This window comes from Xenopus tropicalis, chromosome 5 (genome assembly GCF_000004195.4).
Source record: "Xenopus tropicalis strain Nigerian chromosome 5, UCB_Xtro_10.0, whole genome shotgun sequence".
NCBI classification, from domain to species: Eukaryota; Metazoa; Chordata; class Amphibia; order Anura; family Pipidae; genus Xenopus; species Xenopus tropicalis.
In genome coordinates this window covers 74,164,775-74,186,724 of record NC_030681.2, presented here as the reverse complement: position 1 = coordinate 74,186,724, position 21,950 = coordinate 74,164,775, and the positions used below count along the sequence as shown (strand labels likewise).

At 38.8% G+C, this 21,950-nt stretch overlaps 1 protein-coding gene across 5 annotated transcripts; it reads right to left on the bottom strand.

The window, feature by feature from the left end:
* Window positions 1–1,324: 1,324 nt before the first annotated feature.
* gopc (golgi-associated PDZ and coiled-coil motif containing) lies at window positions 1,325–21,833 on the bottom strand. Of its 5 annotated transcripts, none has more exons than XM_012962716.3 (9): window positions 21,477–21,833; window positions 13,274–13,438; window positions 12,911–12,934; window positions 11,690–11,865; window positions 10,083–10,248; window positions 9,734–9,829; window positions 8,714–8,878; window positions 8,271–8,454; window positions 1,325–5,099 (listed from the first exon to the last, which is right to left on the bottom strand). In XM_012962716.3, the coding sequence occupies exons 1-9, from the start codon at window positions 21,726–21,728 to the stop codon at window positions 4,978–4,980; spliced, it is 1,350 nt and encodes a 449-aa protein (XP_012818170.1). In that variant the 5' UTR covers window positions 21,729–21,833; the 3' UTR covers window positions 1,325–4,977.
* Window positions 21,834–21,950: the final 117 nt, after the last annotated feature.

Sequence of the window (21,950 nt, the reverse complement as noted above, 5' to 3'; positions counted from 1 at the left end):
CTTGCTATTGAAAAAGCTGTGTAATATTTGGGGTCACTAACCCCAGCGACTACAAATCATATTGACAGTGAGGGTTTACTTTTTATTCTTATTTATAAATGTGCATGGATGGTAGTTTGGTGTTCAATAGAAGAACATTATGAGAGAAAGAGGTACAGAAGAGAAAGGTAGCAAGGAGAAAAGGAGAGCAGGGTGATTGATATTGGCAAATAGTAGGGGGTAACTAAATTAGATAAGGAAGAAGAAAAATTAGTAGGAGAAAGTAAAAGAAATACAGTGAGAGAAAGGGCAATAGCCAAAGAAGTGCAATAGTCTCCTAAAAGATAAATTGGCCTTCCCAACCATCCTGCCTCTGTATGCCTGTCTGTGAAAGTATGGATGACATGATCCTGATGAACCAGACTAGATTCAGATATTGTGCACTGGTGTTCTATGTAAATACATTAATTGTAAATGGGTGGTGCCAGTGGCCCTGGCTACAGTTAGTGAGTTAGTGGTAAGAGAAGAGACTGAAAGGTTAACTAAATTAAAATATGCTTCCTAAAGGGAACTCTATCTAGTAAATGTGATTTTTACTATGCAAAACTAGATTGTTTTTCTTCTTTTCTCTCCTTCCCTTTAATGTAGTCATTGAGACCTGTTTTGCAATTCTATCCAGAAGGGGGCAGTCCAATCTTTGGATTTGTTTGTTACTTAGATAGTATTGTCGAGTATGGCAATATAGTGTATGACACATATTAAGAACAGTTAAGAAAGGTCACCAAAAACCATAGAATTGTATGCTGCCCATGAAATACATTTAAGGGACTTCATTCCATATACTATGAGCACTATGCATTTATTTAATATCAATATTATAATCTAAATGTATATTTATTTTCCTTTTGCTTTATTTCCCATAGGATTCTATAAAGATATAACTGGCCAGTTGGCAATGTAACCCCTGCCTGAGTAGCCTTTGTCTTTATGGACAAGCCCCTCCCATAGGCCTCCTATTTTGTTTTAATCCAATTATGATCAGGGGGTTAAGGCATTGCAACATCGGGGCTTGGGTGCCAAACAAGATTGTAAATCTCCACAACAGGGACAACTTCCTAGGTTTTTTCCTAACCTAAATATTATATATATTTCCCTGCAGTAAATACAATTGTACAGGAAATATTAAGGGTATTTTGACCCTTTGAAAGTTCCCCCTCAACAATTTATTTACATATAGGTTAGGCTGATCTTTTTAGGGGTAATAATTTTTGTAAAACAGACAAACTTTTTTTCCACTCTGATACAAACATATATCTTTGTTGAAGTGAATAACTAGTAGACTCAGTTGTCCAGAAGATTATTTATTTACAACTGTACAAAATATGCCAATTCGGATATGGAGATCAGAAAAATATAGAGACCGGATACACAATAAATAATGCATCTGAATAATTGTACATAACACTGGCAAATACAATTATTAGAATGGCAGGATTGCTGTAACAAGACCCCTTCAATATCTTTATACTTCCCACGTGACTTTCTGCTCCTGATCCTGTCAACATCAAAACAGACCTCCTTGTTCAACTGAATTCACTTTTGCAGTCATAAGCACATGAAATACACACAGTACCATTTATTCACATACCATTCTGCCTTATAACCAATAAAAAAAAGATATGTCATTTCACCTCCAATTCTCCAGACTACAGGAAAACCATCAACTTGAAGTGAGTACAGGAAAGGAAGAAATCTCTACTTCTGTTTGATGACAGATGAGATAAGAAAAAGGAAACGAGAAATGCATTGGGGGTGCCGATATGTAAGGTATATAATCACTTACTTCCTCTGAGCACCACACCTCCATCTTTATTGATTTTCCAGGGATTCCTTGCAGCTGTACCCCAAGCCGTTGTGTGTTTTTACAGAAAATATTTTGGCCAGGGATAAAAAGTAAGCAACTGCATTTAACAGCAGTGCCTACAAACTGGCATATCACTTTTCTTGTCTTTTGGGACAAGAGAGGCCTTATCGATTTATTATTTGGGAGATCCTGTGAAGTGCTGCATGGGAAGATGGTGGAAGTTAGATTTCTTTAATGATGTTTATTCAAGGGCTGTGTCACAGGCTTTGAGATTCCCAAGTCTCAATCATTTCTGCCTGGCCTGTATGGGTGCAGTGCCATGCAATGAAGGAGGGCTTGTAGCTAAGATGCTTTGGCTAGCACAAGGTTGTAAACTCATGCCATATTAACAGAGATCTCCATGTTTTGCATGTGAGCAGTTTGAGCAGTTTGTACAACCAGGTGGTGGAAAATAGTAGGTTTTGATTCTAGGAAGGCCACAGATTTTCTTTCTCCTCTATAAATACATAGGGGGCTAAAGGGTAGAACTGTGTACTAAAAAAACGGTTTCTGAAAAACCTTGATGATGCTCAGTGGTTACCCATCACTGGATCGCATAAGGTACAACATGCAGGGAAAGTTATCTTAAAGCAAATACCAATCCCATGCCAATGATGTAGATTCTATGTCAACAAAATAAAGGGAACAGCTTGCTGATGATCTAATTATTAATTAGCCACAAAAGCAAATGTAATATAGATCAAAAAGCAATAACCCAGAATTAAAGAATTAATACAATTAGGGGCAGATTTATAACTGCCCAACGCTAAGGACAATCCTCATGAGTTGAGGAACTCACACAGGGTTAAGGTATTTAAACCCCCCCCCCCAAACCCTGCAAGGGCTTAAGCAATCATAAATCTACCACCTAGTGTGGCCCAGTTTTCTGCTGGGGAAAGTCAAAGGCACTCCAGCACTTAAAGGGACCCTTGGGACTATAGTGCGTTTTCCTAATCCATTGTCAATAATCACCCCAAAGCCTACCCCCACTGCTGGAAAGGAGAAGCATGTGAAAATACCACAAGGTGAACCTTGCTCAAAAACCTAGAGCATTTTAAAGCTAAAATTGCATGAAATCTCCCATACTGATAATTTATTGCCAGCAACAGGTGACCCTTGGGGGCAATATGAAGAAAAGCAGTGAGAAAAAAAATGAATGAAAATCACTGTGTGCTCCAGGCTAAGTGGTTGTCCTTAAAAATAATGAATATTCTGTATCGTTCCCATAGGAGAGATGCAGAAAAAAGCCAACTGAATGCAGTGCATAGGTATACTCATAGTTACGGTTATGAATATGTGGATTTGCAAATAGCCATACACTGTGTATTGAATCTAGACAGTATAAAACAGGAAGAAAACAGACCAACACCACAATTATGGCATTACAGAAAAAATAACTGTATAAATAGTAAAGTAGCAAGTACAGTATGTACATATACAAATATATATATATATATATATATATATAGTGCAGTAGGTAGGACCAAAGACCTGTTTCACATCACACTCCATATAGCCGCTGTGACATTACTATAACGGACTGGTTCACTTTATCTACAATTGCAATGCAGTCTGGTAAACAGGCCTGACATGGTGGCAGGAGTACCAATAGCGCACTCTTACGGCACAGGGGGAAAAAAAAGAACAAAGTGTAACAGATGTGCCCTGCACTATCTGCTATGTACTTATGGAAATACACTTTGGGCTGGATTTATCTAGACAACATATATTGCACTGGGTGGCAACAATTACTCTGCTGTGCTTTCACAAAAAGTACCCTATTGGTGCAGAGAGGTTCCAGTTTTGGTTGATATTTATAGATGCTAAATTCCCTCTAAGTACACTGGCAAGAATCTAAAACTATCTGCATTTAGTCCGTTTTGATTTTTCAACCCATTCTGTTTGCTAGCACCACTGGCATACAGCAACTATGCAATTATAGTAACATCAAACTGGAAAAAACACAAGAGGGTAAAAAGGTGATACAAAAATCTACCTTGCTGTTTGACTAGCCAATCCTATTACAGACAAAGTCACTTATAGTAATGTTGTATGGGGGCAGGATAGAAAGGCAAATAAATACCAAACCTGAAAAAGACCAATTGCAGATGTATATAGATTTACTTTAAATACATTCTAAATAGAAAGCATTTATGGGCAACCGCCCCTGTAGGTGAGCAATAAGCATGGGCTCTCGGTGGTTAATACACAAAAGATATGTATACCTCAAACGATGAACAAATCAGTGCGTTTTAGATCCTTAGCCTGTCTGCTCATATGCAAGAGTAGAAAAGTGGGAAAGCATGTTATTTTAAAAGGAGTGTCTTCCATTATTTAGCCCTTAAGTAGAACGTAAAGTGCACGCCCCTACTTTTTATGCATTAGTGGCAACTCCCACATTTCTGCTTGGGCAACCATGAACTACAGCAGGGCCCCTAGGGTTACAAATGTCTGTCAACAAAGCCAATCAGAGTGCCAACATTTACAAATATGAGAAGGAATGGTAGTACTCCTGCTATAGCACCTAATTAAGGGAAAATAAATGGAAGATGAAACCTACATCCAAAACAGTGCACATTTCACATTAAAAAGAAAAGAATATTGCTAATATTCCTATAGTGCATGAATCTGGACACAATTAAATGAATGGACAGGGCCAGACTGGCACTTCGCTTAGATATATATGCAAATAGCATAACTTAAATAGTTTAACATAAAAATTGTCTATTATATGGCATTCTGCTGCTACTAGAAAAGACATGTTTTTTTCCTGGTTATTAAGCTTGATATTCTTTGCAAATCAAGCCATCTCTTACAGAAAAAAAGCCGGACAGGTTTAAATGTTATATTTGGAAAGTCACATGCTTTGGTGCTTAAAAACATTATAAAAAAAACATGCAATAGGTCAATGGCTATGGCTCATAGTGATAAATGAGACGTTTTCACACTAAAATTGCTCCGTGAAACCCTGAGGAAACCACATGTTCGGCAACAGTAACCAGCCGCCCAGATTCTGGGTAATTAGTCCTCACGTCAGCCTTGTTCCACTAGAGGGAATATGCTTGTCTTCTGCCAAAAGACTCCCAAAGCAAACTTTATGACAAGGACTCAGTGGAATATGCTAGTTTGGAAGCAGTGTCTCCTCCTGAGAGTGATTCGCTGGCTGTTTCTAGGTCTCCGTTTTCATTTCCATCAATGTGCAGTTTCTGTTCAAATGCTGGAAAGGATATGGAGGAAAGCAAAAGGGTTAAATATATGACCGTAATGTCATGAAAATGGCAATGAAAAATGACAGTATACACTCCTCTTTTCAACATTAGTTCTAAGAATAGGGCTTATGCTAAGAATATACAGTTCTTTGCTAAAGTATTCACCTCCCATGGCATTTTTCATGTTTTTTGCCTCATAACCTGGAATTAAAATGGATTGTTTTTAGAGTTTGCACTATTTCATTTACAGAACATGCCTACAACTTTGAAGATGTGTTTTTTTTTTTTTTATTGTGAAGCCAACAACAAATCGGACAAAACTTCAGCATACATAACTGTTCAACCCCTCCCTAAAGTCAGTACTTTGTAGAGTCACCTTTTGCGGCAATTACAGCTGCCACATCTTGCCACTGGGATTTTTGCCCATTCCTCAAGGCAAAACTGCTCCAGCTCCTTCATGTTGGATGGTTTTCGCTTGTGAACAGCAATCTTCAAGTCTGACCACAGATTCTCAATTGGATTGAGGTCTGGACTTTGACTAGGCCATTTCAACACATTTAAATGTTTCCCCTTAAACCACTCTACTGTTGCAATTATTAGCAATATGCTTCGGGTCATTGTCCTGTTGGAAGGTGAACCTCTGTCCCAGTCTCAAATTACAGGCAGACTTACACAGGTTTTGCTCAAGAATATCCCTGTATTTAGCAGCATCCATCTTTCCCTCGACACAGACCAGTTTCCCAGTCCCTGCTGCTGAAAAACATCCCCACAGCATGCTGCTGTCACCACCAAGTTTCACTGTGGCGATGGTGTGTGTTTCACTTGGGGTGAAGGGATGTGTTGGGTTAGCACCAGACATAGCATCTTCCTTTCTCATCTGACCAGAACACCTTCCTCCATACATTTAGGGAGTCGCCCTCATGCCTTTTGGCAAACTCAAAACGTGCCTTCTGATTTTTAACGTTAAGTAATGGCTTTTTTCTGGCTGCTCTTCCATAAAGCCCAACTCAATGGAGTGTACAGCTTATTGTGGTCCTATGGACAGACACTCCAGTCTCTGCTGTGGAACTCTGCAACTCCTTCGGGGTTACCTTTGGTCTCTGTGCTGCCTCTCTGATTAATGCCCTCCTTGCCCGGTCTGTGAGTTTTGGTGGGCGGCCCTCTCTTGGCAGTTTTGTTGGGTTTACCATGTTCTTTCCATTTGAAGATGATGGATTTGATGGTGCTCTGGGGGATCCACAAAGATCTGGATATTTTTTTTTACAACTCAATCCTGACTTGTACTTCTCAACAACTTTGTCCCTGGCTTCTTTGGTCTTCATAGTAACATAGTAAGTTGGGTTGAAAAAAGACGTACGTCCATCACGTTCAACCATAATGCCTATATATAACCTGCCTAACTACTAATTGATCCAGAGGAAGGCAAAAAACCCCATCTGAAGCCTCTCTAATTTGCAGCAGAGGGGAAAAAATACCTTTCTGACTCCAAGATGGCAATCGGACCAGTCCCTGAATCAACTTGTACTAAGAGCTATCTCCCATACCCCTGTATTCCCTCATGGTGTGATGCCTCTTGCTTAGTGGTGTTGAAGCCTCTGGGGCCTTTCAGAAAGGGTGTGTTTATACTGACAGATTATGTGACACTTAGATTGCACCAGGATTTTTTTGGGGCTTCATGGTAAAGGTAAAGGGGGTGAATACATATGCACATGCTAATTTTCAGTTTTTCATGAAAAATGCTAAGGGGGGTGAATACTTTAGCAAAGCACCGTATTTTGCCTATCCTTTTAAAATATATATAGTATTTGTTTTCTATTAATAAACTTGAAAATGAAACCACTTTCACTTTGTAACTTCCTGTCACTTTCCTGGTCCTACTGAGTAGAGGAAAAGCTGAAAAAACAAAATTACAAATAAACAGCCCTAGGTGTAATGAGCTCCTTCTTATCTTAAAGCCTTTGTTTTAAGTTAAGTGAATAGGAAGCTTTTGTTTTTACAGAGCTTATTATCTTCCATTGAACAAATTAACCTATTTATAGGGGTAAAAGGAGAAGTAATTTTAGTTAAAACAAAAACATTTCTATAAGTGCTTTTTTAACAACATAAAACTATGAGATTTTTTTTTTTTTTTAAATTAAAAGACTAGACAGAACACATGCTTAATAGAAGTCGGATTTACTGTGCTTGTATAGCCCTTTAACAAAACCAAACCTTTGGGACTATGGCACTCTCTGCACGCTGTTCCTATTGTTTGCATTCAAAGGCTAAGCTGACTTTTATCACTGCTAGTGGGGAAACAACTGTCATTGATCATGTTCCCTAGTGTTTAGAAACAAGTTTAGCAAACTGACATTTAGTATGGTTAAGACATACTGGTATTCAATGGCAGAGAACACTTTTTTTATCCAAGCTTTACATAATTCTCATAGATACCATCCAGGTCTCACCCATTTGAATCAGAGAAAATTACAATTAGGATTATAGATGTCTGCAAATATTATATATTTTAATTTCCTCCACAGATTACACAACATTTCCATTACTTCCTGCAGTGAAGCTTGCAATCTGATACCACATCCACACACACTATGGTCAGTCTTATTAGAAACCAATTCATCTATCTATATGTTTTTAAAGTGTGGGAATAAATGCCCACAGACACAGGCAGAGCATACACACTGGCTACAATCTATCCTGACTGCATGGCAGAAATGTATAATAAGCGGTCCATGTGGGCCTCACATATTGCCAAACCCTAGTCTAAGACAAACTGATTATTTTTAATGCAGCACTATCCAGAATATAATTATCCCTGTTAAAGGTTTATGTGACAGTTTGAAGCCTTGGGGGTTTAAGAAAAAAAGCCAAAAGTACAAGGGAATGTATTCCTCAACCTCAATTTTGTTTTCAGCTAAAAATTCTGTTACAGGTCCTAATTAAACTGGCATCAAACTGGTATACAGAATATGTGGTTTACATGAAAGACAGGTCTCTTGTGGTGTGTGCACCTTACAACTTGGCCCAGCAGGCATTCTCTACAGGGCTGCAATGATGTAATTTTAATGTATGCTTTTGCTGTGCATTTGAAAAGGGGGAACAGTAGATGCACAATTTCTGACCTCAAGCGTTCTTACACACATCGGTTATTAGTGCATTCCCCAATGGCAATATGTCCTTACCTTGCAGTGGTTTGGTATCTGCACTTCCATCTTTAGTACTAACCCCTGGGTTAGCACCTGCCTCTTCTAATTCATCGAGATACAAACGATAACGATGTCCACTCTCATCTTCATACTCTACATTTTCATCATCAGAATCTATTTCAGGGGCAACATACACAACCTCAAACTCAATTTCCCCTCTCTAGAAGGTAAACAACACTGGTTAGAAAAAATGTATGAACACATAATTACAGCAATGTATGTGCATATCAGAATGGCAGTACTAACAAGCATATAAAGAAAGCACTATTTGGTTAATTCCTGTGTAACTATATTATATACACCTACAGGATAGTTAATCCTGTTGTAAACTCTAGTGTCAATATACATCCAAGTGTAATTTAAATGCATGCATATTAGAAATCACCAAGGAGTGATAAAGGATGAATCTAAATTATTACCTGCTGAGAGAGAATTGTAACAGCTTCTTTGTGCTTGGCATCCCTTAAATTAATTCCGTTAACTGCCAAAATTGCATCCCCAACATGCAGTCCACCACAGCGGTCTGCTGGCTGTGCTGGGTGGATTTCGGAGATAAGTATTGGAACACCGTGCTCTTTCCCGCCCTAAAATATAACACAAACATCTTAAATGAAAATGTAAAAATCCCTAATTTCCAGCACTTTTCACAGCACAGAAGAGGTCAAACCTTGTGACACATGCATAATAGACTAAGGGGCACATTTACTAATCCACGAACGTCCGAAAAGCGTCTGAATGCGTTTTTTTCGTAATGATCGGTACTTTGCGACTTTTTCGCAAATTGTCGCGACTTTTTCGAGCTCTCAATACGAAAGTTGCGACAATTCGCGAAAGTCGTAATGGCAATGAAAAAGTCGTGACAATTCTCCAAAGGCATAATGGCAATGAAAAAGTCACGACAATTCTCCAAAGGCATAATGGCAATGAAAAAGTTGCAACATTCCACGAAATTTGTTATGGCTATGAAAAAGTCGCAACAATTCGCACAAGTCGTACCGGTTATGAAAAAGTCGCGACAATTTACGGGAAAGTCGTAACGGCGACGAAAAAATCGCAAAAAATACGAAAAAGTCGCAAAATGTTCGTTTTCCAATCCAAATTTTTCTCATTCGGATTCGGAGATTAGTAAATCAGCCCCTAAGTGTCACCACATCCATGCTCCACACCTACTGTGCACCTGAAGTGACATACATATGAAATACATGTGTATTTACAAAGAACATATAGCAGAAGTTTGCCTATGATATGTAGTCACAACTTCATTACAACCACACTTTATATAGTGGTGAGCACATACTCGCCTTTTGTTACTCAGATATTGTACCCATCACTTGTCAAACACTGTTCTGCTAGTAGGATCATATATGTATAACTCCACACAATAAACAGGCTTTGAATGTACAAAGTACTAATAAACATAAACAAGAGCTGTTAATCACCGTGATTGATATGCCAAGCCCTTCGTGATCTTCTTTAGCCAGAATTACTTTTCTGATAGGGCCAACTCCTTGGCTTTTTTTTAAGCAGTCTGGGTCCTGCTGAGACACAAAGATATAATGATTATCCTAAATGCAGAAAGGAGTTAAATAAAAAAACAGAATTGTAAATCTGTTTGCAACCACATCCTGGAACTTATCCTATATTTGTAACAATTCTAGCAGGAGTCTGTCATGATAACAATAGCACTGGGTCTCACCTGCTGGATGCTATGTTATGTGCAACAGCAGGTGTGCAAACACTGCAATAAGGCAGATTAACTGCTCACACACTGTATCTACTGGAACTTACGTGTCCTGGAGGTACCGGCAATGGACGCTTCAGATCATTTCGCCCCCGACAGGCTCGAATAACAGTCTTGTGCCGATGCAAGTGAATTTCAGCCTCAAGCTGATTCCACAATTTGTCGTGAGCAGGGCCCTTCATGTCTCTACCAAGCAACTGAATCTGCTGGACTCTGGAAACAAAATAAAATACCTTTATCAAACACTCTTTCCACTTTTATGTTCTGACAGTAACATTAAAGCATAGCCTTGTACCTGAAAACAAAGGGAATGTTTAGAAAATAACTGCTGCTCCACCTGTTCCTTTCTAGGGGTTATACTTCACCTTGGCGGACTTGTACTTTTTTTTTACTACTCATGAGGGTCAGTGTTTACGTTTTTAAGTGAATATAAAAAGTTAATACACAAATCCATTTTAGAATTAGAATGCAAAAAATAAAATGTCATGTCCCTGGTGTGTTTTTAAGCCACTGGTGTATTATAACAATACTGTAATAATACTGTAGACAGATATTATTGTGCTCAAATGATATTAGTTTTGTAAAATGTATTTAATGGGATTCACACAGGCTGAATTTGGGCACTGATGTTTTTCTCTTTTGTCTGTGCAAATAATGGCTGTATTTCATTTGTTGCGGTTGGTCCACTACAGAGTGTAGGCTGGCTCAACCGCTGTAAACATAGCAACTGGTTAACGCTACAGTGATGGTTCGCCCAAGAATTCATGATTTCTCTCTTTGTTTCATGTGAGTGTAAAAGGCCGACTGGTGAAATCCACTATGTTTAGGCAAGAATAGCTGTATGCAAGTACTGCCCAGAAACCAGTTTATCATTGTTTAGGATATCAGTTTTCCAATATAACTGTCTTTTCTTACTAATAGAGTTTTTGGGATGCAGATATCAAAGCACAGTATGTTTTTTTTTTTTTTTTTCTCCAAGGACAAAAGTTAGTTAAAAAAATTTGTATATATAATTTTAGATTTCTCTATATATATGCATAGTTGGGTAAGCCTGTGCATACAGAGTATAAAATTGACCTCACATGCATATTTAACATTCATTTTGGGAGATACTATAAAATACAAGGTACTCTGAAATAAAAAAAGACTCATTTACCTTATCAGAATGTGTAACTGACACAAGAAAGGTTTTTATGGTTTATGGGGGTTATACATACTGTTTAGTGTCTTGTACTGCTAACCACTTAAAAATAAAAAAGCTATATTTGTAGGTGCCAAAGCGTCCACCTTGAAAGTTTGTATGGACTATTTATATTTTGGGGCTCTGCATGCTAAACAGTTGTGAAATACTATTTATATTTTTGGAAGTTTTGTAGTCTGTAGTAGTTAAGTAGTAATAAAAAACATTTTCAATTCATCAGGATGTGTAGTTTACTGGAGTCTCCTTACCGTTAGGGGGTCTCTTTTAGCCTAAAATTTAAATTATACTAGTATGATACTGTGTCTTAAAAACATAGAGAACTCATCAGCTAAAATGTCTTGACAACATATCCCTGATGAAAAATGAAATCCTTGACATGACTACACACTAATTTATGTTAGGTTATATTATTTTTCCAGGTAAAATAATCATTACAGTAAAGCAGACACTCACCTTCCAGCCAGCTCCTTATCTAGGTACTTGGCTGCCAGTCGCGCCCCATACACTTCTGCCTGCAGAACTGCAATGTGCCTACGAAGGGCTTCATTTTCCTTACGAAGTAATTTCACTTCTGCTTCCAACTGAGCTTCCTTCACCTTTTCTTTTTTGTTTGCCTCAAGTTCTTTTTCCTAAGCCAGAAATAATGATCACTGTTCATTTGTCGAATCATGACTATTTGCATAGCTTTTAGCAATTACTTAATCCTGACCCTGCTGCACACTATTTTTTAACATCTGGGTTCAACAAGAACACATCAAAAATACCAAACAAAAGAACCTCATGCAGAATTAAGAGGAAGTTCAATATTAAAATTGCAATTGTATTTACCCACCCTCCCTTTCCCCCCCAGCAGCCGATCAGCAGAATAATGGGAAAGTAGCTAGATAGCAGCTATCTGACACCTGTGTTGCTAAAAGTGGTAGATATCAGAATAGCACTTAAAAGTAAAAAATCCAAGTCCGGCTTGAGACTCCTCCAGTTACATGGAGTAGGAGAAACAATAGGTTATCTGAAAGCAGTTCTAATATGTAGCGCTGGCACCTTCTGAAAGCTCAGGCACAAAGCACTGAGATGGCTGCCTACACACTAATATTACAATTAAAACAAATACAATTTTAAATGTTGGAGTGAATCAGTTGCTATGTAAACAGTGTAATTTAGAAATAAAAAGTACACCATAAAAATCATGACAGAATCCCTTTAAGATATGTGGATGCTTCTTCTTCAGCTCTCTGGTTTCTATGTTCACTGTTCCTAGACTGTAGACAACAATTTGAGTGATAGGTAGGAAGATTTATAGAAGAAGAGCAGTATAGTTAAAAGTAGTGGATTAGTAGTAGGTTAGGAGTTTTGTCCTGTCTTTGGGTTACTCACATTAATAAATGATTAGTAAGCAGTGTTGAATACCAATACTATAACATTATATATATATATATATATATATATATATATATAGTCCAGATGGTCCAATTCCGATCTGCTAGCGGAATTCTGGAAACTGCAGTTCCAAAATTCTGGCATCTGGAGTGCCACAGGTTCCTTAGGCCTGTTTTGGAGATGAAACTGTTTCTGGATCTAGTTTCGTAACTGGATAAAGTGTGAATGGACTGTTAATGTGCAGTGCTATTGCATATCATAGTGCTATGCTTTACAGAAAGATAGGCAAGTACTCACCATTGCCTCCACAGAAGGTACAGACTTAAAGCAAGAAAAGAAAGACTTCAGATTAGAAAGGCTGTTACAAAGAAAGAAACTGTAAATCGATGTCAAATGCTTTCTCGTTTTGTACTTGAACTGTTAAATGGTTAAATTATGCTATAATAGTACCAACATTAAAAGTGTTCCAGTAGAATAAGAGAATATTAAGGATTAATAAATGCAAAGGTAATATTTTGTTCACCAAAATGAGGCAGCCATTTTTGCTTAGCATCTTATCTTATTCAGCAACGTTATACTATTCATTCCAGGATTGTAGTAATCACTTAGTACACATCAACACACACTGTGTTCCCGATACAGCTGCATTATTCTGCTCACCAGTTTAGCCTTGATGGCTCCTGAGTCAACACTCTGGCCTGTCTTTGAGTGCAGCTGTAGTTGTACAGCATGCAGCTGCAGAAGTTGCTCATGAACCTCCTTATCCAACACTGCCTTCTCTGCTTGAACTTCTGTCAGCTCTGACTTCATGTCCACCAGTTGTGCCTACAAATTACAAGGAAACAAAGGAAAAACACATTTAGCTTTAAGGGTGCTAACTACAACTGAAATCACAATATAATTCTATTAATAAGCCAACTGCAAAAGTATCTTGTTTCTTTATTATTTTTGTATCTCTTTTACAGTGGTGGAAGTTTGCAATACATTTAGAATTAGTTTATTTTCTGCATTCATTTCATGTAATGATATAGAGATTCGTATCAAATACAATAAATGCTGTGGACAAAGTGTTCTAATAAAAATAAGTAAACATTTTATAACTGCTAGCTCCTGTTATAGACCGCAACCATATTATTTCTGTACCCATTGGTTTACATGGTATAAATTGGAAGACCAATTTAAAGGATACTTGGAAGTGCCCATTCTATAACATACTAAAAGTTAATTTAAGCCACCCTTTAAGCTTATATCTGTTAAGGCAGTCTGTAGGTGGCAAAAAGACTTTATTCCAGATTTCAATTGCCATGAAAATGGCCTGCATGACATAATTCAGGAAAACTAAACAAACCTTTAAAAAAAGAGAAAAGTTATATTTACTTTTTTTTTTAAAAAAAAAATCCCTAGGATTACTCTGAACACCTAATGAATTTAAATTGTCTCAAAAGTGAACAAATAGCGTGTTCGTAATAAACCCTTGATAAACACAATAATATAGTATGAACTTTGTACCAAAGGAGGAAGTAGCTACAGTAATAAAATTACACCTTAACTGTTAGTGGGCTGTGTTCCTATACTGTATATACACGTCACCTAACCAGTTAGGGTCTTATATTTGACAGAAAAATTTTTAACTTTTTAAAAACCCATAACTTTTCTGCATTGCTATGTTGTTACTATATTTTTAGTTGTTGGGTTTTTTTTAGTAATAACCTGCTTTAAATAATTTTTATTAAGTTAAAGGTGTGACCATGCTATTGTATAACACTACAAACCTGTCCCGCGAGTCCACAAAACAGGGATTGAGGACTTTCAAAGGTTGAGGAATATGGATGGACAAAAGGAAAAAAAAAAAACTTGTTAAACAGCTTGCATTCCTGGTTTCCTTAGAGAATGTTACAGCTGCAGGTCATGACCCACATTCACACTAGTTCTAAAATAAGTACTGCACCCCCTAGCCTATATACTATTGTATTATATTATACTGATTTGTGTTGCACCTACATAGCCAGAACTAAAAGGGGAATTTATGTTAGTACCTTTTCAATTAGTCTTTATTTTTTTAACATTTTTATATTATTTGTCGTCTTTTTTTTGTCTCTTTCCAACTTTCAAACCTTTCACTTTCACTGACTCCAGGAGCCAAAAAACTATTGCTCCATGAGAGTACAATTTTATTGTTACTTTTTATTGCTTATCTTTATATTTAGCCTGTCTCTCATTTAAATCAATGTCTGGGTAAACTGAACTCCAGAAAACAGATAGCTACCAAAATTCCAAACTGGAGAGTGGCTGGACAAAAATCTAAATAATTCAAAACAATTTAAAACAACAGAACAATTTAGTCGATCAGACAGGTTAGAAAATTTTGGTCAGGTAACGATAAAATCTATGCATGTATTGTGTATCTGACAGTATCCCTGGGTGACCTACAATGCATTTCTGAGACATTACTTTCGTACGATTGTGGTCTTCCAATTATTTTATGAACATCCAGACATCCTCCGATTTGTTATTTTTAGTATTTTATCCTAAAATTTAAATCTGAATTGTTAGTTTTAGATCATTGCATTTAAACTTACAATCGATATCCTTACATTTGTTGTAAGAAGACTAAAATCTGAACATGTATGGGCAGCTTAAGGGTAATGTCCCATGGGGAGTCGCCTGCAATAAATCTCTGCTACCGCAGGCAACTAATCTCCCTGCAAAAGCCTTTCCACCTGCAATTAAGGAAATGTCTACCAATAGCTTCGACTTTCTGAAGTGGTGCTAATTTTAATCCTGCAGGCAACTTTGCACAACTTCAGAAAACCAAAGAGATGCATAGGCCATTTTACTAACTAGCGAATCCCTTTATTAGCAGTGGAAAGGCTTTTAGTCGTCCACAGTAGCAGAGACTTATCGGGGGCGACTAATATCCCTGTGAAATAAAAGCTATAATAAGAAAATAAATAAGTCACTTTCTTCTGATTGCATGCCTTGTATTGCTATATAGTTGCCCTATAGAAACCATCATATGGGTTGCTCTATTAATATCAGAGTTGCACCAAATCCAGACATTTTGTGGTCCAGATGAATGCTGAATCCCTTCTAAAGCTGGCCATACATTAAAATATCCGCTCATTTCCCTGATATGCCCACCCTGAGGTGGATGACATCAGACTGATCCAACCGTTTGGACATAAGGCAAAAAGAAGATTGGATGTGACATGGGAGCCTTCAATGTTCTGCTGTAGCCTTATATTCCAGATTATTAAAACTAAATCTCACACCAAACCCTGGAATCAAAACCAGCTGCCACTCACTGACTGCAACAGCAACATATCACCATTGTCAGCATGCCATCAGCCTAAAGGGAGGTAAAGAGAGATTGGCCTTTAGGTCTCCATACATGAATTCTTCCAGTTGCTTAGGGTGAAGTCTGATCGATCGAATCTGACGAGAAACTCTAGCTCCTTTCACTTTTACATCTACTGATGCCCTATCCAAATGAAGAGAAAGGGTATCTTATATTTACAGAGAGAGCAACCCGAAAGGATCTGTCCCTTTGGTCCAAATTGCTCCTCCAAGGTGCAATACATGTCTGGATGGATGTATGCTTAAAATTGGCCACTGTCAAGCAAATCTCTATGTATGTCTTAAAGTGATACTGACTAAAAAACTACTCTCCAAAATATTAATGTACATTAAAAGTATAGGTCTATAGGTCATGCTGATCATTTTTCGGATAGGGCTGCTTTTGTAAATAATTGTTACTTGAAGTTCCTAAACTGACTGTTTTGCCAACGTGACTGTCCTTACTCAGCCTGTCAGTTATAACTTCTAATGCTAATGGACAACTGCAGCAGAAATACGGCAGCCCCCTCATAAAGGAACATGGAGAGGGGGAACAGATAGGTCATCTAAAAGCATAGGGCAAATACGTGTAAGGCAAATTTATAAATAGAATGCAAGGCAATGTTATGAAAGATGTAAAAAATGGCTTAATTTCTGATGTCAGTATCCCTTCAAGTGCTACTACATGATTTTTGGTATGTATAGGGTGGATGCAACAGGGGATTATTTGGGGATGTACATTTCATCTGCTGATGTACCATGTTGGCTAGTGCATATGGAATTACCAGATGAGAAGTAAAGAACTGTCACAAACTATCTTCAATATTTGGGTTGTCTGCCATGGTAGCCCTGTACGCATGCTAAAAAGTTGTACAGTACAGTATAGTATAATGAGCATACTACTGCCTCAAAATATGTTATCTTATCCTCCTCCTTTCTAAGACCCCATTGGATTCCTGACCAGGACATGCTAATTATTTCTTAGGAACATCACAAAAATATGTCTTCATCTAAAACACCTTTTTAGGCCCTTATTCTCTCCAGGACAGACTACTGCGATATATTACTAGCTGGTTTCCCTGAATCTCATCTCCAACCACTGCATGCCATGCTTACTGCTGCTGTCTGTATCATCTCATCTGCATTTAAATCTCTCTCCACCACTTCATTACTTACCCCATATATACTCGAGTATAAGCCGATCCGAATATAAGCCGAGGTACCTAATTTTACCTAAGAAAACTGGAAAAACTTAGTGACTCTAGTATAAGCCTAGGATTTTATGTGATGCATGGATCCTGTTTACTAGATACAACACAAGCATCCTTCCCATAGTTACACAGGCCTAAGCACCACAAACACTTGTATCAGTGTTGGGCGCACAGAGCGCTGCTCACACTGCAGCCTTCTACTGCCGGACAGACGGGCATGTGTGGTAGGTGCCTAACAAACTGGCACCCGCAGTGATTTGTACTAGTCTCCAATAGCCCATTACAGGTTGCCAGCAAGAAGCCATCTGTGGGTCAGTCACAACTCCCTGCACTTCAACAACCTTCAGTTGTCAGCCATACGCCTTGACTTGCAGTTCAAACAACAGCTGGAGGGCTGCAAGTTACAATATGTAATAAAAACATCTGCAGGTTGCACTTGGCTTCTCCAGGGAGCCCTCTAATATCGGGGGTGGCCCAGGGCAAGTTCCCTATCTGCCTCCCCTGACCTACGGCTCTCCATCTGTAGCCTAAGGACAACTTCTGGCTTCCCTGACAGCAGATGGCTGAGGCTGCAGGTGAAGAGCCGCATGTAGTCCCTGCCTGTATGACAGCATCCGAGACCTGTCACAGCGAGTGAGTCCGTTCAGGTCACATGTAGACAATTGGCTGAATGCTCTGCAGCAGCCCGTCCCACCCCCCTGCTTCCCTCTTCCCACTTACTCTCATTCCGGGTCCTGAGCATGGATGGTGCTGATCGCGGCCCCGCCAGCTGGTGTTTGTGGAGCTGGCGGCTGCAAGGCCTGGGGACGTTTCTGAGGGGGAGGGGACGAACAGTAAAGCCGAGATTCCGTGGGTATGGAAGGCTAGCGTTGGAGTCCAAAAGCTGTGCAGAAGTAATACAACCGTGATCCAAAGCCAGACGCATTGTTGGACAATGTCGCCGACAAGCAGGGGCGCACGCACGACCGACTGACCAACCTTCCGTCCGTCCACAGGGGGTGGGGGAGGGGTGTCAGCATTGGGCGTGGCAGGGCAACAAACACGTTCCCGAATATATACTCGAGTATAAGCCGAGGGTTCGTTTTTCACCACATTTTTGGTGATGAAAAACTCGGCTTATACTCGAGTATATACGGTAAATCTTTCTCCTGATTCTTAGTTAAGTGGTGCATTAAATATAAAATTATATTTTATATATTGCCCTGTCCTTTAAGGCCCTGCATTTTTCTGCTCCTTTCTATACACACCCTCCTGGGCCCTGGACTCATCTCAGGAAAATCTACAAACCATACAATTGACAACAAAAGCTTAAATCCTTTATCACTGATTGCACCGCGCACAAGGAAATTACCTTCTTGAGGAACCACTTTGCTAACATTCCCCGATAGCAACACACCCATGATCTATGTACTTGCTCCACTCCCCTTTCCTTTTTGTTTTCTCAAATTGACTTTAAGATCCTTATAGCATTGACATAATTCAGAACACTTTCCAATATCCATGACTGTTCCTTCTGTAGAAGCCATAATTCTCCAATTTCAATGCATGCCCACACCATATTATCATTAATTTATGTTTCACTTACATATAATTATTCATTTATGCTTTACTTATAAATCCCAGAGCCCCAGTGGATCGTATAATCAAAGGTGCCTATCATATACAAACAGACTATGGTCCGAATACAAACTACTGCATATGTATAAGCCATCTTCCTTCAACTATGCCCTCCACTCTAAGTAAAAATAATAATTCCTTCTTTAATTTCGTTACCCTTTCCATACATACAAGCAGTCTTCCACACTTTTCCCTGCCTAATTCTTATGTATAAGCAATCCTTTTCCAATCTGCAGAACTACCACTTTTAGAGCCTAAGTAAGTTATAAATGCAGACACCTAGGGCATGGGTGAAAACTTGCATTACCGACCTTCCTACTTGCATTTGTAGGGTTAAATGCGTTCCCTGCAGTGTATACAAGGTTCCCTGTAAAACTGCACCTGGGTTCTGTGGCAAAAGAAGTGCTACAAATATGGCTAACATTGAGGCTGGAAGAAAGCTGTGAAAATTAAAGAACAGGCAGTGGAAATCCCCTTTGACAGCACCAAAAAAAAAAAAAAAAAAAAAGCTGCTGGAGAAAAAACTCCATCTTGACAGGAAGAGTACAGGAAAGGGTAGTCGAATGCCCACGTGAATCTAAGAAAAGCAGGGTGGCAGCACAAAAGCTCTAACTTGAAGTGAAGGGACAAAACCACCCCCTGATCCACTGCCTAAACCCAGGCAGTTACTATAGCAATTACTGTGAGTGCCAGCCCAGAGGAACTGCTTTAACAATCCTCTGAAAGGTCCTTAGTACCTGTTATTTAGGAGCAGTTATTTAGGAGCATTAGGACCCATTCTTAAAGGGAAAGGTAGCTACAATCATTTTATAAGAGTTCTTAGCATTGTACTCTACTTGCATAAATTAAACTTTGCATTCAGTTACCCATTTACAACATTGAAGAGGAGGTTGTTAGCTTGCACTACGACTGTCCCTAGCTGATAGTGGGTAAGCACAGAGTAATTTATCCCACCTTTGAAGACACTGCCAAATAGTGATTTTCCATCAAATCTTTGTGACATGATTGCCAGAAATATTACTACATTGTCTTTTTCTGTCATTCCTCTAGTTCTCCAGCTTTTTGGTTATAGCTACTTCAGTCCTCCCACTTTCTCACTGTATCTACTACAACCCTTTGAATTTCTCATATCTACTCCAACTTTCTCATTATAGCTACGACTTTACCCTCAACTTAATTATATCTAGTCTAACCCTTCAACTTTCTCATTGTATCTACTCCAATTCTCCAACTTTCTCATATCTATTCCAGCCCTTCAACTTTCTCATTTTTCAACATCTATTCCAATCCACCAACTTTCTTATTATATCTACCTCAGTCCAATCCTCCAACTTTCTCAATATATCTACTCCAACTTTCTGGGTAATTTGAACGCACCATTTTTTAAAAAAATATCTATTCCATTAAAGGGGTTGTTCACCTCGAAGTTAACTTTTAGTATGATGTAGAGAGTGCTATTCTGAGACAATTTGCAGCTGGTCTTAATTTTTTATTATTTGTGTTTTTTAGCAGTTCTCCAGTTTGGAATTTCAGAAACTATCTGGTTGCTAGGGTCCACATTTACTTAGCAACCAGGGAGTGGTTTAAATGAGATACTGATATATGATTAGGAGAGAACCAGGATAGAATTTTTTTTTCATAAAAAGTAGCAATAACAATAAAACTGTAGCTGCGACAAATCTCCGTTGTCGCGGGCGAATAATCTCCCTGCAATGCCATCCCACCGGCTAGAATGTAAATCGCTGGTGGGACGGCATATGCGACGCTGCGATTTGCCGAAGTCGCTGAAGTTTCCTCTCAAGGCAACTTTGGCAAATCCCAGCACCGCGTATGCCATCCCACCGGCAATTTACATTCTAGCCGGTGGGATGGCATTGCAGGGAGATTAGTCGCCCGCAACAAAAGAGATTTGTTGTGGCGCGACTGTGTGTCATGGCCCTTACAGAGCAACCTCCTAAATATATAACATATTTACTTGAACCTCATTATATCTACTCCACTTCTCCTGCTTAATCATTATATCTATTCCAACCCTTTAACTTTCTCATTATATCTATTCCAACCCTTTAACTTTCTCATTATATCTATTCCAACCCTTTAACTTTCTCATTATATCTACTCCAACCCTCCAACATTCTCATTATATCTCCTCCAACTTTTTAATATTATATTTACTCCAAACATCTTACTTGTTAATATTATATCTACTCCATCCCTTTAACTTTTTAATTATATCTTTTCCAGCTTTCTTGATATATCTTCTCCAATTCACCAGCTTTATCATTATACCTACTCCAGTTCCCCAACTTTTTTTTTATCATATCTATTTCTCAATAAATTTACTCCGACTTTCTCATTATAGCTTCTCCTATCCTCCATCTCTCTCATTATATCTAATCCAATATTTCAATACCAGTTTTCCTAATTCCTTTAGACTTAAATGCAATCCCACCACTCTGTACACCTAATCTTCTATGCTCTGCATCCTCCTCCATCTCTCCTGTGTACTCCATCAGCCAACTAACTACTATGTAGCCTAGCTTTCTTTTCATGCATTCCAAGCCCTATGTCTTTCCAATATTAATTCGTTATTTCCCTCTTTCTCCATTTGACCGATTTCTCATATTTCCATATTACGCAGCAACCCCATTCTCTCCCCAACAGAATTTGGGTTTCACATATCCACTCACTACGCGTACCTCCAGTTTATGGTTGATCTGGCTGACAGTCTGTGCTTTGTGACAAAGTTGTGCGAAACAAGAGCTTAGGGTGGTCATCTTCTGTCGACCCTCATATGTGATATCTGCCTGGTCCGGGTCTATCTCCCCTAGCAACAAGTCAACATCCACAAAGGCCTTATCAAACTCTTTCTCCAGCACTTCAAGCCAGCGAAACATCGACATGCCGGGAACAGGCCCGGAGGCAGAGGTCGAGCACGGAGCTGCAGACATTGCGGAGCAGACGTATAACCGACAGACAGGAAGAAAAAGGGAGAATGTCACTTGATTACTCCACTCTCTGATTGGCTGGCCTGGCGAGGCAAGACTCTCCTCCGATTGGCTAAGCCATGGGAACGTCACGAAAACCTCACCTATCTGGTCATCCAAATACGCCGATTTGTTAGATACAGTACACGTGACATCTAAAACGCTTCCTATTGAGAGGGGGATTAA